At 41.9% G+C, this 16,375-nt stretch overlaps 1 protein-coding gene across 6 annotated transcripts in view; it reads right to left on the minus strand.

The window, feature by feature from the left end:
• Positions 1–431: 431 nt before the first annotated feature.
• LOC310962738 (serine/threonine-protein kinase WNK1-like) overlaps positions 432–16,375 on the minus strand; it is a 94,560-nt gene continuing 78,616 nt past the window's right edge. For 2 of the 6 annotated variants that reach the window (XM_083935294.1, XM_083935291.1), the window contains 11 exons: positions 16,194–16,277; positions 16,070–16,100; positions 15,897–15,979; positions 15,400–15,687; positions 14,986–15,257; positions 14,530–14,605; positions 14,308–14,437; positions 12,793–12,990; positions 7,667–7,839; positions 7,117–7,173; positions 432–6,275 (listed from right to left, as the gene is read on the minus strand). In XM_083935294.1, coding sequence (XP_083791420.1) covers positions 5,835–6,275; positions 7,117–7,173; positions 7,667–7,839; positions 12,793–12,990; positions 14,308–14,437; positions 14,530–14,605; positions 14,986–15,257; positions 15,400–15,687; positions 15,897–15,979; positions 16,070–16,100; positions 16,194–16,277 — 1,833 coding nt within the window. In that variant the 3' untranslated portion in view covers positions 432–5,834. Of the gene's footprint in view, positions 6,276–7,116; positions 7,174–7,666; positions 7,840–12,287; positions 12,381–12,792; positions 13,171–14,307; positions 14,438–14,529; positions 14,606–14,985; positions 15,258–15,399; positions 15,688–15,896; positions 15,980–16,069; positions 16,101–16,193; positions 16,278–16,375 lie in introns of those variants that run through there. The other 4 variants (XM_083935290.1, XM_083935289.1, XM_083935292.1 and 1 more) reach the window with 4 other exon arrangements.

Genomic DNA, 16,375 nt, shown 5'->3' on the forward strand with positions numbered 1-16,375 from the left:
GTGCAGAGACGCACAGATGTGGAAGACCCGGAACTGCTGACCAATCAGAGCAGACTGTGTAAAAAGAGACAGGGGCTAAAACAGAGCGTTTCAAACAAAGAGTGAATACAGCTATATTTAGAAAGACAGTAGGAGGAAAATAGATAAATACATTTTTTTTAACATTAAAGCATGTAAACATGTTTTACTAGAAACCCAAAATACACGTTTGAACGTGAAAATGAGAATAATATAGGACCTTTGATGCCATGTAATTACTGATGTAAAAAACTTTAAATTACTTACAAAACAAGATTATGGAACCTTGTCAGTACTACGCTCTGTGTACCTGTCTGTCCATCTGTTCTGGTTCATCCTGACCCAGAGGCCTGCTAAAAACACAATGTATTGAATTCTTCATATTGATTGAGGTCCAGTCACTGTAATTAATTTAATCAACTTTTATTTATTAAGTTTTTACAAATAAAGTAACAAATGTCATTGTATTGTAGCGCAAAGTTTTCTTTAATATGAAGCTTGAACACTCTATACTTAGTGCAAAACATACCGTTAAAGGCTGCCAATGACTCCCTACATTTATTTTTTGTTTTTTTCTTTCATTCATTCATGTGTTTTTTTTTTTCTTATCCAACCACTTTGTACAATCACGATACAGAAAAATGAAACCACTGAATTAAGTGAGGTGCAGCTAGAGACATTAAAACTGCTGATAAAACAAGTGAGAAATAAAAAAAACAAAAATAACACGAGAGCATCAAAGAAACCAGAAACATCATAAACATGTTGAGAAAAATGTGTTCACTGACAGTCAGAGAAAATATTGCTGTGCTTGAGACTCGACATCATTCCACAGGAGCAAGCTACATGAAAACAGCAAGCAGATTCAATCTGTATGTGTGGATCTGTTGGCATGTATGTGTGGATCTGAAGGCATTTATTTTTTTTTTTTCAGTGGGCACTTCTACAGTAAAAAGCATAAAGGTTAGCGAGTCCAGGCTCAAACTGAATCTAATGCGAGCTAGAGCAAAAAACAACTATTGCTACGCTGTATGTCTCACCAGGAAAAGAATCCTACTTTTTAACTTCGGGAAACTTCAATAAGAGTGCCCGCATTGGATAACTCTCAAGCCTTTCACAGTAAGAGTCCTCCACCACAACTCTAAAAATGAAACTTCACAATAATTGCACCCACTGATGTTTAACTCAAAGAGTCCTCCAGCAGGCGTCCTAACTGTCAAACCCAACTGTAACCTCAGAGCTTGATAGCATACTGTAACTTTAAATAATATTGCATTGTAGCCGCTGCACAGTAGGCGTTCCTTTCATTGTATTTATGCAGAAGAGACAGCAAAAATAAGACCAAACTTCTACTGTGGAAATCATTTGAGGCTCGAGCAATTGCAAAGTGAAAATCCAGGGTGTTACCTGGCAACCAAAACAGCTCCAGTGAGTAAAAGCAGTGAGAATACACTGAATTTCCTTTTTTTAAATTCTTTACCTCTGTCGTTTCCACTCCTGTGACAAAAAGTCCAATGGCACTGAGTTGGTGGCATCATTAAAGGTTTGACTTCTTTTAACAGATCATGATAACCAGAACTAAAGCAAAGTGGCTCAATGATTATTCACAGCTTCAACCAAACTTGCCTAGTAGTAAAAATGTTGCATTATTATTCATGAGAAATAGAAAATACCACCCCCCCCCAAAAAAAAACAAAACAAGCCAAAGCAGTGAGTTTTCTTTGTACAAACTTTACAAAGTAACCGATCCATGTTTTTTAGTGAATCGAGAACAACCAACAAAAACAAAAACTGAAGTGAATGTTAAAAGTTTGTACCAGATATGTTTCATTTGCACGGACAAATGAAAAGAGAACAGGGTGTCAAAGGCCTTGAATCTAAAAACTGCCATTATCACTCCATCATTTTAACCACCATCACCACCACTGTGCTCACAGTCATTCTAACCACCACCAACACCACATCTAGCACTGTGGCAACCTTATGTTCACACCTTTTTGGTTTGTATCGACCCCCAATGGTGCAGCTTCAGAAACATACAGTGGGAATAGGAGTTGATGAGATAATATTCATACCTTGTGCAGACTTTTTTGCCAAATAGCAGCAATTCTCAGATGAGGAGGCATTCCCAACCAAATCTGTTAAAAAGACAGTATAGTTCTGCTGGGTTTGTAAATGGATTTTGACTATAAAAAGGTTAGATGGCCAACATGTTTCTTAGTGTGATAAAAGTTGAATAACAATGGTTTACACTAGAGGAGTAAGATCAAAACTCACGGTTCACTTCTTACTGAGTGATGGGTTCATAAAAACACTATTTCATGCCAAAGTTTGAACAGTTTTGGTTATTTTATGTGAGAGATTTCTGTATTTCCTGGTTTTCTCCTCATAATTTGAATCGGGTGGGGCTCAGTCGGAGTGCACCAATCAGGATTCAGCAATCTCTGAATCAGGTGAAATTGTTTTCTCTTCTGTATTCATGACTTAAAAACAGCTGGAAAATAATCTGTGAAAATAAAAGTTTAGGGAGGTTGCTTTTTTGTGCATTTGATGTTTTGGCCACAACAGTGCACACACAAAAATCCCCTTCCAAACCTTTTTTTCTGAAGGGTGATGACCAAAAAATTGATCCTAGCAAAACCTTTTTTCAACTGTTCTCAAGCCACAAACTAAGGAGAGAAAACAATTCAGATCAGACTCAGAAAACCAAAAAAATAATAATAATCTGACTTGCCTGTCTCCAAAGTTATGTTGACATGAAAAGATAGTAAATTTAGTTCACTGTATCCTCTGCTGACTTTATGCTGCACCTGGGCCAGTGCATCTAAAATACAGGGTGGTCCAAGCTTCAAATACAATCTTCAACAACTCCCTCCTTAAAACTGAAAAAAATATTACCCCACTATTTACATTTAAAACCCTGAAAAAAAATGGCACTGATAAGCTCTCATGTTCTCTCCATCTTCCATCATGTTGGCGGCGTATACCCGGGGCTCATGTGTAGATAAAACACAGCAATGGGCCTCACTTCACAAAACAACACTGACTTCAAATGGTGGCCTTTTTCAGTCGTACGTGGTCAATCGCATTGGTTTAAATGGGACCAGGGGGTCCATTCATCTTTCAATCAATTCAAAGAGCTAAACTGGGGAAACATTCTTGCTTTTTGGGCAAAACACAATCTCAATTCGTTGAAATCAAAGAGAATTAACCACAAAGCAGCAGTAGCGCACACAGTAGAAGCCAACGACAGCCGTTATTACTGCATCTACACCAATCTACTGCATGCCTGCTCCACTAGTCCTATCATCACCACTGACTTCAGATTGACACCCTCAAAACTCTCCACACGTGCTGTCAAGTGTGCTTACTTTAACCCGAGTCCTCAACCCCCAACGAAACAAGCAACAAGAAGGATGCAAGGCACTAAAGGTACCTCCAGTGTTCACCGGAGGCTCTAGGGTAGGGTGAGGGGGAAGCCGAAAAGCAAAAATATAAGACAGACTTTTTTTTTTTTCAAGTACATTAAAATGGACACCATTGGTTTATACATTCACATTCATCTAACAAATCCAGGGAGAAAGGGAAGAGGAGGGCTATTTAAAGTGTCTGATATATAAGTACTGTATTAAGAAAAAAAATAGCTAGCATTACTTTATTATCTACATATCAACTATCCTGCTGTTCACTCCGGTTTTGTCTTCGGGCTTGGAGGTCAGTTTCCACTTTCAACTCTATCAGTTCTAAAAAAAGGAACTGAAACTGCAGTTGATTAGTTGTCGGTAAGGCATTTGTTTTGGAGCGTGTCCTCAGTAACTGGATGTGAGGACGATTATTGAAAAGAGGTGTTCTCAGTTTTCACATTTTGACCAGAATCCATTTGCTGAACGCAGTGAATTGAAAGTGAAACGACCCCAAACCGTCCTCTGTTTGCTTCTGTTTTTTTTTAATTTGAGATATTTCACCTCTAAAACTAATGTTGTCCAACAACATTTGCTAATAATAAACAACAATAATCACAGTGTTTCCACATCGTACATGGATGTGCGTGTATAACAAGTCCATCGACAGAACACATTTTTGTTTCTTTTTAAATAGAATAATAATCACCGACAACAATAACAATGTACATTGCAATCATTTCAACAAATGTTGAAACCAACCCTAATGATGACACTAAAACTGAGGCATTAGTCTGAATCTGTTTGTTAAACGGCTGCTACGTCTCCAACAATGTGTGTGTATGTATGTGTGAGTCTGTGCATGACTGTATGTGTATGTGTGTGTGTGTGTATGTGTGAGTCTGTGCATGACTGTGTGTGTGTGTGTGTGTGTGTGTGTGTGTTTGTGTCAGATTGCTAGCTGGGGGCAACAAGCAAAACAAACCCATCCAAACAAAAAGAAAAAAAAATTAAACAAAATGGAATCATCATGGCTGACATTCTAAAAAACAAACAGAGACACAAACTGTACAGGGACTCTGATATTATTCTGATAACAAGGCCACTTTTCACGCTCATGTTTGGACTTTTTTCTCTCTAAAAGGTTTCTGCTGTTATTGCTTCAAATGGCAACAGAGAGGCGGCGAGAGGGATGGAGGAAGAGGTGGAGTCGTGATGGTGAAGAGGCGTTTGGTGTGCAGAGGCATCTGTCCTGTCCATTCCTAAAGTAAGCAGTGGAACAGGAAACAGATGAGGCGTTTGACTGTTACTTAATACAAACACCCTCGTGCTCCTCTCCCTCTTCATCCACTTTCTTTCCTCCATCTCTCTCCATCTGTTTGAACGGTTTGTCAGAACAAGTGAGGAACAAGACACAGAAGGTAACGGAGGAGTAGCTGTCACAATTTTTCCGCGAGCTGACGAGTCAAAACCCCAAACAGTGCTGGACTGCGCCCGCTCTGGACCAGGCTCGAGGTCAGCTCAGCTCAAGGAGGTCAAATTCTCAACGTGCGTTTGATTTGTTCTTTTTTTTGTGCTTTGAATGGTTGAGAAAAAATGTCCAAATTCTGCACAGTGAAGAAAAAACACTTCCTTAACTTAACATTCGGCTCTAAACACCTCCACACCACTGCTTGATTTCAGAGTGGTATAGCCTCTTGTGCAGCCATGCTCCCCCTCTGTATCCACCAGTTACCTCTTTATGAGTGCAACATGAGTGCTGATGTTTTTTTTTTAATTCTTACAGCATTGCAACAGGTGCTTCGTGGACACAGAGATGGTTTTGTTTAAGCTGGCCGCCACATTCCTCCCCCTCAACCTCATGACCTTCACTGTCTCACATGTGTGACTGTGTGATCTGCCTTGTAAAGACTTGTTCACTCAATTGAGCATGAAATGGAACAAGTGTGACCGAGCTGTAAGCGCGCACACAATACCTCAAACACAAACAACTAACACCCATCCCGCAGCCTCCCAAAACCTCTTTGGCCTCTTTAACATTGCACTCATCAGTGTTCCAGTTTCATTGAGCATTTGGCTGGCTGTCACAAATGTGTCACAAGCCCACGGTCAAACAGCAGAAAGGAAGATTGTGTAACTGCATTCATGTCTGTGACAGCTTCTCACACACACCAACACACACGGATGAAAGCAGAGGTGAGATAGATCACACAAGCTGCGGAGACTTGACCACAAATACTACATTCCTGACTTCCTCACTGATCTTCATTTCCATTTTTATTTTCTCCTCTTGAACAGATTAGCTTCTGTCTTTCCTCCAGTTCTTCCAGTCCGTCAAGCCTGTAACACTCTGTTCCACACCAGTCAAGTCCAGTCCAGTCGGGCTGTGATTCAAACCAGCCCTCACCCCCAGCCCTACGTGGTCCTCAGGTTGGGTCCTCCTGGGTTGCTGACCGACTTCTGGAGAGAGTTGGTCAGATGGAAAGCCTGGAGTGGCCCCTGCCCGGGAATCTGGCCCTGTCCACCTACCGTGGTGGGGTAGGGGCCCAGGGGCTGGGAGGTGCTGACCAGTAGAGGCCCAGGCTGTGCTTGTGCCTGGTGGGGGGTTGACAGGCCCTGGGCTGGACCAGACCATTGTGCACTGTAGGCAGCGGAGGGGGTGTAGTGGATGAACTGGGGAGGTTGGGATTGAGGTGGAGTGGAGGAGGCAGGAGGGTGGCACAGGGAGCCCTTGCGGGCAGCCAGAGAGGTAGCAGTGGTGGAGTTTGTCGGGAGGTGGGCTGAACCGCCGATGTTACTGGGACACAGCTGGCTGGGAGCAGAGTACTTCCTGCCCAGACTGGCTGACTGGATCACCTGAAGAGATGGATATTTTACATGAGGAAACATTCATTCAACACATTATTTTTAATGACCTTTTAAAAAAAAATTAATTCTCCATTTCATTTAGTAGATACCTGTGTGTCCCCCTTAAGGACTTACATAATACAATTTCAGACCCAAGATTTGCGACAAGACGGAACAGTTTCCCAGTTACGCGACTCAACTTGTCAAGGAAATAATGCGGAGTCAATGCTATGGAGAAGATACACCGTCTCGTGGCATTGCTGTAGACTAGCAGATTACAGAACGTAGCAGACCGGCACATTGCAAGTAGTTGCAAGTTTCAATTCCTCTTGTTGCAAACCTTTGGTATGAACTGGGCTTAAGACTGACCAAGGCACAAAAAACATGCATCTCAGGAAATAACATGACATTTTTCAAAAAACTATAAGCAACTTGTGTGTGATGTAAGGCTTGATTACCAACCGGTCCAAGCAGGTACCTGCTACACCCTCAGGGGCCCCAAAAGTGCCAAGATTTAATAATATGCACCAATAAAATACAATTTCAAATTACGCAGGTTTTGAATTAGTAGCTAAACCTGTCTTGTAGAGGGGGTTATGTGGTAGAATCTAGATACAAGACCTTTAGCATTTTAGTTATCTTTAATCAAACTAATTGAGACACGTAAACCAGTGGCCAGTTGTTACAGCATTGAAGCAGTGGGTGGTTTCTGTTTGTCTGCCCTGTATAGTCTGCTGTGTCCAAAGTACTTAGTGAGAGGTAAGGGCACAAAAGCTCATTTCTGCCCTTGGGACCCCCTAACAGATTAATCGGGCCATGATGTCATATAGTGTATGTTTTTTAAACTAACCTCATAGCTATGTCCCTGTGCTGGGGCCTGCTGCAGCTGTTTGGCACTCCTTTTCCCCTGAAAAAGTTAAGTAATTAGTTCAGTTTACACACCTGTACATTGCTTTATTAAACACTAAAATAGATCCCAGAAAATAGCTATTTTCTAAACCTCAAGGATAGTAAGATAAAGACAATGTACATTGTACTACTACTGGATGTTCCCAGAGCTTGAACTAAAATACAGGAAAACCATGCATAGGCTGTCTTTGTCCTAAAACTCTGACACAGTTTCCAGTTAACAGATGTTTTGGTTACTTTAAACACACAAGTGCCAGGATCTGGTTGAGAATTTAAAAAAAGAATGCCAGAAGTTTTGAATGTTTTGCGACTGTTTACACAAAAAAATATTTTTGTGTAAACAGTCGCAAAACGTTCAAAACTTCTGGCACTATGGCTTCCAACATATTGCCTTTAGTTTCTTTCCTCTAACTGAGTGGTTGCTGAAGGGACATATCCTTTGTCCAAACAACTTGTGCTACAGTAAGATGAATCATAAAACAGCAGTAAACCTGTGAGAGGCTCATGGCATCTCTGGCCCAGTTGTCCACCAGTTTATGGAGGTCATCGGTGAATGTTCCTTTCCTCTGGTGGGGGGCTGAACTGCTGGGTGGCAGAGACTGAGAACCACCCTGGCTCTGACCCAAACCACCTGAACCGCTCACTGCATTGGTGCTGTTAGTCCCTGTAGAGAGAGAGAGAGAGAAAGGAAGAGGAGTGCAAAAGATGAGAGATATTGTTCAAACTACAATTGATAGCTGATTTGATCTTGATGAATGAGAATGCACTTCCTCTCTTGACCATGTACAGGGCTGTTAGATGGTGACAGAGGCTGGTCTGGACAGAGTTTAGAGTAGGGTAGGTAAGCATGTCGACATGGTCATTATATTGTTAAATTGTAATGATGGAAATATTGATGAAAGATGGAGAACTATGATACCAGAGCAACTTTTTAAAACAGAACATGGTCACTTTTACCAACAAATATGACAACAAGTGAGCCTGTTTCAGAATGTATCATTTTAAATATTGTGTTCTCTTAAAAAATCCCATTGCTTTGGGATAGTGATACACTGGAGAGCCTGAAAAGCTGATATGCCCAGCAGCATTCACCCACAAGATGCTCCGACACGAAAGAAGCAATACTGAGCCAGGCCTGCGGTTGATCCCAGTTGCCCCTTGTAGCACTGATCTTGTATTTTTATCTACTTTTTGACCATTAGATGTCACTCAAGCTCTGTAAGAGCTGGCAGTGTGCCTTCTGCTGACCCTGAACATCAAACTGATCAGAGCAAATTCACTGCAAGACTAAAAAGCACACTGCAAACTGACCTGAAACTGAGTGTCTGCATGTAGGTGCTTTGCTGTGGTAGCCTCTGTTCAAGTTAACTTTTACATGAAACCAGCACCATGATCATAGCATGTTCCAAGACGACACTGCTCCACGCCAGTGCCTCTCTGACTCAGTATATGCTGAGAGGTTATTTTATATACTTCAGCTCTTTGCTACACATTTGGTTTCAGAATTAAAGCTTCCACTTAAATCAATATTGCAGACATAGCCCTGACAGTATGCATGTGTATTTTTCACAAATGTACAGTTTTAACATTAGGATTATTAGGAATTGCTATTGTTATTTTACTGTCATTAATATGACATAGAAAACATTTCCTCACGTTTCTTTATCATCATTCCTTTACCTTAAATCCAGACCAAAGTAACATTAGTCTGATCTGTTCATATCAGATATTACACAGGAAAAGACATAATATGCATGAATTATACAGTAAAAACTAATCACACAGGTGGTCTGACAAAAACTGGCATGTCATGCTAAATAAAATGGAGGAAATAAGAAGAATGAGGAGATGCCGTGTCATGTCTGCCTGCAGCAGCATGGAATTCTGGGGAATGTAGTCAAGACTTCAAGCCATGACGAGGGAGGAGAGGAAAGGGAGGGGGGCAGAGTGGCAAACAGCTGTTCAGGTGTATTAGTGTTTGTTGGAGTGTCTGTGTGTGAGAGTTTGCGGGTGCATGCACTGTTTGAGTCTGTGATGGCTGGTCACTTCAGTCATTTCAGTCCTCAAACTGCGTGTTCTTTGACCCTTCATTATCAAAATGTCCAAATAAAAAAAAAAAAAATGTTTTAGTGACTGAAATAACTGAAGGGAACTGATTTTAAATCTTGAATCAGGATCAAACGGAGGAAGCGTGAGAGAGCAAGTGCAAGGATGAAAGAGGGGATCGATGAAGGGAGGAAAGACCAAAAAGAGAGATAATTACTACAGAGCTGGTTGCAGGGGCAGACTTTTTTCACCATCTTCCCTGTGCGGCCGGAAGACAACGATTGGAGGATTGGGAGAGAGTCAGAGTTAAACCCACGCCCACAACACCAGACAACCAAACACAATGCATCCGAGTATGATTATTTCAACTTGAAGAAGTCAATAAACAACATTTTGGGGGTTGAGTTACCCAATACCATCTTAACACTGAGATCAATCCCTGTCACACATTGACTGTAAAGTAGACGTAAAGGTCCTATATTGTTCTCATTTTCAAGTTCATACTTGTATTATTATCAACATTATTATTTTATGTAGGAAACCTTCTGAGGAAGTGCAGACACCAACTTTAGGCAAACTTACTGCAGTAGCAACAGAACAGTTCATACTGGAATAAAAATATTTTGTAGCCAAAAGTCTTAAAGATAACTTAAAATGTACAGCAAACCAAACTGAGGTCTTGCACACTGCCTAAAAGTCTTGCCTGTGTACTGTGGCTTGAAGATGCTTTTGGGTAACCAACCCCTGGTTCTGATGTGATTCTGAGTCCTCTCTACAGCTCACAGGGCCGTACCAGAACTGGGTCCAAATTAGGATTCATATACTGTACATCAAAGTACCCTGTTTCCAGACCTCTGAATCCCTGCACACATCTCTGATTTAGTGAGCGATTTAAATTGCGAAATAAAATGGCATTGGAGACTTATTTTCAAAGTCATTTACATGAATAAATAATTCATTAAATGCCAATGTTCCTTTTTTACAAACAAGAACTAGTTGCGATCAATAAGACCCAGGTCTGTCTCTCTCCCCTCCTGGCTGTGCAGTGACAGGGGGATGGGTGAGGGAGAGAGGGGTGAGGAAAGGGGGTGAGGGAAAGGAGTAAGGAAGGGAGAGAAAGGGTTTGAGCTGCAGAGGGTTCAGAAGCATTCATAAACATCGCATTATCAAGCACAAAACAGTTAACCGACACTACATGTAATGCTTATAATATGATTTGAGGAAAACACTTTCGTAATCACAAAAATATATAAATAAAGATGGATACACAGCATTTAAACAGAACTGTGCTTAACTGAAAGAGTCAATGCAATGAATCAAGTTTAATCAAAAGAAATTATAAATCTTCTATTAAAAACAAAACTGTACTGTATCAGGTGTCAACTTGGACTTGACAGTTAACAGCTACCACACAATGAAGCTACTGATTAAAACCATGTGCATTTAGCTGCCGTTTCACTTCCCTGGAAAACCTGACTTGCATTCATACACTAATTTATTAAATTGCCCTCACTTTTGATTGACTCATCAGCAGTAATCCTAGGCGTTGCCCAATCATCCAGGACTGAAATAGTATGGATTATAACTTTAAACACATTGGTGAAAATCAGTGTCCTGCCACCAATGACTATGTTTAAATGTACACTAATGTTTCACTATTATTCACAATATGACAAGGTCATTTCTGAATATAGCATTCTCATGACGGATATATTGTTATTATTTGGGTTTTATGAGCATTCTTTGGACATGTATACAGCACATTCCAAATATGCATCTCAATCAGTTTACGGCCTCTCGCAAACCATCTAGTCAACAATTTGGAAGTCTGGAGTAGAGATGCATGGTCGAAAAAAAAAATCCCACACAGTCAACAATTTGGAAGTCTGGAGTAGAGATGCATGGTCGAAAAAAAAATCCCACACAGTCAACAATTTGGAAGTCTGGAGTAGAGATGCATGGTCGAAAAAAAAATCCCACACAACCTAACAATAGGTTTGCATGGTCGATCATTTCCGTTATTGGTGGAAAAAACAGCTCTGTAGAAATATTGTGTTTTTCGGAATAAGGGCAAAAACCGGGATATGTTGTGCATGCGTAGTCATTGGTGCTGGTTAATATATAGAAGTTTTATGTTATGGGACATCATAGCTGCTGTTCTGTGTTTTGGCTGGTGCACTCACATGGCCTCTAAAAATCTAAAACACTTTAAGATGAAAATGGCATTGCAATTTGTTGACAGCCTTTTAAAGTGTTACTTTAGACAGTCAACACTTTGCTGTGTCCTTTCTATTAATTATGGTTCCATTTTTTTTTTCGACGATGCGGCTATTCCTCACAGCCAAAAGTGCACAAGGTTGGCATTTAATGTAAAGTTAAGACTTGTTTGTCAAGGATGACTATTTCAAAGGGAAGAAAGGAAAGGAGAAAAAACATGCTTGGAGAAAGACAGAGAGTAAGTGATGAGAACTATTGGAAGCTCTGGGATGTTTGTCATTGTGCTAACTTTCTGTGTCCTGCAGCAAGCTCTTATCTCAAATTTTTCCTTTTTCTTCTAAATCGAAACATTTTATTTTCCAATATACAGTTGAGTAATAAATGTTAGAATAAACAGTAATAAGCTGCTGACTGCTGGTTTTATCTGCACAAGGCAGCAAACCCTGTTTGAAGGCCCCGATTTAAGCCAGAAATGGGGTTTGGCTGATTATTTTGAGCCAAGTACTTGGACCCTGACTGCTGCAGCAAGAAAGCTCTCATGTGCAAAAGTGTGTAAAAGCCATGCTCCTCTAGTTGAATTATGTTTACTACTAACAACTAACTACTACTAGTTTCTTAATTTCCTTGCGGGAGTCATCCCAAAGGATCAATAAAGAGAAGTCTAAACGCCTGTAAAGTTTTCTGCAGGACACTGGTGACATCAAGAGTGTCTTCATCCAGCAAAGAAGGAAACCCAAGGGAAGACAGGACGACCGTGACTTGACAAATATCGGAGTAAAACAATAAGAACATAAGTAAGTAAAGACGACGGGAAAAAAGAGAAGAGCAAAGAAATAAAGCGTTACACACAAAGAGCCAAGCAGGGCGTACTCAGAAAGCGCGTCCTTCTGCCGCCAGGCTTGAGGGCCAGACGCTCCGAACCCCAGCTGAACTTTACACAGCCTGAAGAGAGGGGAGGGAGGAAGAGGAGGAGAGAAGAGACAAAGAACCAGAAAAGGAGAGCGCAGAGAAGAGAAGGGAGATGTAGAGAAAGGGAGAGGTAAAGAGGAGAGCAACAATGGAAAAGCAGGGAAATATTGACAGTACAAGAGGAAAACAAAGATAGGTATAGAAGAGAGGGAAGGAGAGAGAGACACAGGTGAAGGAATACAAAGGAAGAATGTAACAGTCAGTTAGTCATCACACTGCTTTACACAGAGAGAGAAACAATTAGAGAAAGATAGAAACTATTGTAAGAAGTGTTGTGAGGGTGTGAAGGCAAACCAACTGCATGCATTTGTGTGTGCAAAGTATTTTTGTTGTGGGGGAGCTCGTGAAGCCTGCTGCAGACTGGGATTCACAATCACGTGCCTACCTGGGGTGGGAGCGCACAAGCTGGGTACGGAGAGCCCCGCCTCGCTGGTGTAGGCCGAACACAGGTTGTTGCAGGAGGGAGAAGGTTTGAGTGGCTCGAGCAGAGTACTGCTGCCTGAATCGGCTAATCCTCCTGGGGCTAACAGAGCCAGCTGGCCGGGGTACATGGTTGGGACGCTCTGGGCGGATAAAGTGCTGCCTGGAGATAGCACAAGGTATAGGCAGGAGAGGATAGAGCAGGAAGGACACACACCACGGAGACCAGAGACACACACATACACCCACAAAGATAATGGACCGATAAGACACCAGCCACCACATATATTTACACACACAGAGACAGACGGAGAAAGCAGTCAGAAATGTTCAAGCTCTGACCCTGCACCAGCATACACACCACATGCACGTGTAACCAAGCAGATCCAACACACACACACACACACACACACACACACACACACACACACACACACACACACACACACACACACACACACACACACACACACACACACACACACACACACACACACACACACACACACACACACACACACACACACACACACACACACACACACACACACACACACACACACACACACACACACACACACACACACACACACACACACACACACACACACACACACACACGGATGCATAAACACAGAGACATTGTAATGTTAGGGTAAAGGCTTTTGACCATCCTGACTGTGGTGCTCAAGATTCAGGTATATGTTGGGTAGTGAGGTACTGTCAATAACAAAAATGACACATTTTCCCTGTGGAGGTGAGATGAATTTAATTTATGTTGCTCACAACATTAAAACCTAAACCTTAACAAGATTAAGACTCTCCAGCCATGCTAGCAGCTACTTTCTGTAGGCACAGCGTTGCTTGAGCTAAATGCTAAAGTCAACATGCTAACATACTCACAATTCCAATGTTAATGTGCTGATAGGTGATGTTTAAATGTCCCATATAATGCTCATTTTCAGGTACATACTTTTGGGTTTCTATAGACCTGTATTCACCCTCTGTCTGAAGCACTCACTTTTAGCAACTGTTTCTTTAAGCCCCCCTCCTGAAAAAGCCCAGTCTGCTCTGATTGGTCAGTGTTTCCTAGTGTTCTGCATCCGTCTTCTCTACCCTTTCTACCTATATTTATAGTATAGTTGTGAGAACACAGCTGTACAGAAGGCCTGACAGCTTGTTTAAAGCCAAAGTTTCTGATTTTAAATTTTGACCTGAAGTTAGCGCTAGATAATAATGATCAATGTCAACTATTTACAGTTGACCGAGACATTGTTTCTGAGAAGGGATGTTGTATTTTTATTTAAATGTCTATATCAAGTGCTGTGAGCAACATAAACTACATTTTATTCACCATCATTGTGTTGGGGTGGAGGCAGAAATCTCAAATCCTGAACAAATCAAACAAACCCCTGCATGGCTACTGTAGTTACCCCTAATGTAAGTAACAATCATTTTGCTTTTGAGTTTGAGTGCCTACCTGGCTGTAACGGACTCTTGCTGCTGTGTGTGGAGCTAGTTCTTGATGATTTGGAGGATTTGCTTTTGGTCGGTCTTCTCCTCCTGCCAGACAAGCCTATAACTGGAGGCAGCACTGCAGCTGGAGGAACCTGCGACAAGATCAGAGTAAGAGAGGTACCTGCTACGTTCGGTATGACATGATGTTTAAATTCCCTTGGCAGAGGTTACGCAGTCAAGTTACCTTTCCCAGCCTTGTAAAGAGACTGTCTATTTCCTCCTTCTGGCGGGAGTGCAGGGCCTGAATCTCACGCATGTGCCTGGCAGATGAAAGAGGGAATAAAATATAGACAGGCAAAAGAAAGAAAGAGATAATGGTGAGGAAGCAAGGAGAGCAGAGGAAGGTCACATGTTCTTTGAAGTGATTAACATCTCTTTTCTAGAAAAGAGGAAGAAGCAAGAGAAACAAGTAATGAAGGAAAGCGGGTGGTTAACCTCATTCTCGAGGGTGAGGAAAGAGGAAGAGGAGAAAACAGAAGCAGAGCACAGCCTACTATTTTGGGGGGAACAGAAATAGAAGACAGAAGAGAGCAAAATCTAGATTTCTTTAACGCAGCTCAACTTAATAAAGAAGATGTGACTGAGGGTGAAACAGGAGAGTGTTTTGAGACGTTAAGGAAGAGAGGAAGGGATAACTTACTTTTCTCTGAGGTGGCTGACTTCAAGTTTGAAGTCTTCATCCTCAAATTCGGAGTCATTGTCACTGCTGATGTAGGAGTTATTGAAGGAGTTGTTGTTAAGACTCGGCAGCGAGGCTTTATGAGTGGGGTCTGGACTCAAAATCTGCACAGGATTACTGGGTCCGTTAGCAGCCTGGTCAGCAGCTGGAGGGTTCTGCCTGCACTCGAGGCTCTGCTCCTGGGCACGACTGACTGAGAATCTACCAACACGAGCCTCTGGGTTGGTGGTAACCTGAAACAAAAGAACAAAATATTAGATGAAATAATTATTGAATGGAAGGTGGGACAGACAAAAGAGGGAAGGACTGTTTGTTCAGAAATAAAGCAAAGAAGCCCCTCACCCATTAAACGACAAGCTCAAAGACAGGAAATACCTGGAAGCGTCCGATGGTAGTGGTGGGCTTAGGAGAGGGACATGGTGAGGTGAGGGGGGAGGGGTGGTGGGACCCTCCCAAAGCCCGTTGGGGGAGTCCGTCCACGACATCTCCGCCTTTTCCCCCTCCCCGTCTCAGAGGAGACGAGGAGTCCTTGTGCAGTGTATTCTCCGGGCTGGAGAGACTGGAGGAGGTCGAGGAGGAAGAAGATGAGGAGGAGGAGGTGGTGGAGGAAGACTCAGTGCAGGCCGGGCGTTGGACCGGACGTGCTTCAGTAGCCAATGAGACCTAATCAGCGAGAAGAGGGAGGGAAAGGGGACAATGCACTTAGCTGCTAACAATTTCTTGAATATATGGAGAAACTTCAATCAACAAATTCAGACAAAAAAGTGCTCACAACATTAAAATAGACTTTTAACCTAGTCATACTTTTTGACCCATGAAAAAGTAAATATGTAGGTATTCATAATTGGTCTGTAGTGTGAGGGGAATCTTACCTGAAATCTTCCCAGTTTAACTGCACCTGAAGGAGGAGGTGGACCAGAGGAGGACCCAGTTGCTTCCTCAATAGAGAAGGGGACTGAAAGATAGATGTTACAAATATAAGATAGACCGATAAAATAAGAAAAGAGACAGAAAGATTGATTAAAAGATGTATTAATATACTTACTTGGTAGTCCAGCTATGCCACTGTGAGAAGCCTGGGGTTAGCATGGAGAGAGAAGAAAGTGGGTTAGAGCTGAGCAGTGCAAGTGAATCAGAAGGGTATATAATATTCAAACATGTGTGTTAACCTGTGTGTGTGTGCTGACAGGAACAGTCTCTGGGCTCAGTGCTCTCCTCAACTGAGCATCCAGATCTTCCAGAGGCTGCTGAGACTGGAAAAAGACACATACACTTTTAGACACACACATGTATAAAAAAAATAATAAACACACACGCACAGAATCGGCCACTGAAGTTGATAAGCATCATA

Source organism: Echiichthys vipera, assembly GCF_963691815.1.
Source record: "Echiichthys vipera genome assembly, chromosome: 20".
NCBI classification, from domain to species: domain Eukaryota; kingdom Metazoa; phylum Chordata; class Actinopteri; order Perciformes; family Trachinidae; genus Echiichthys; species Echiichthys vipera.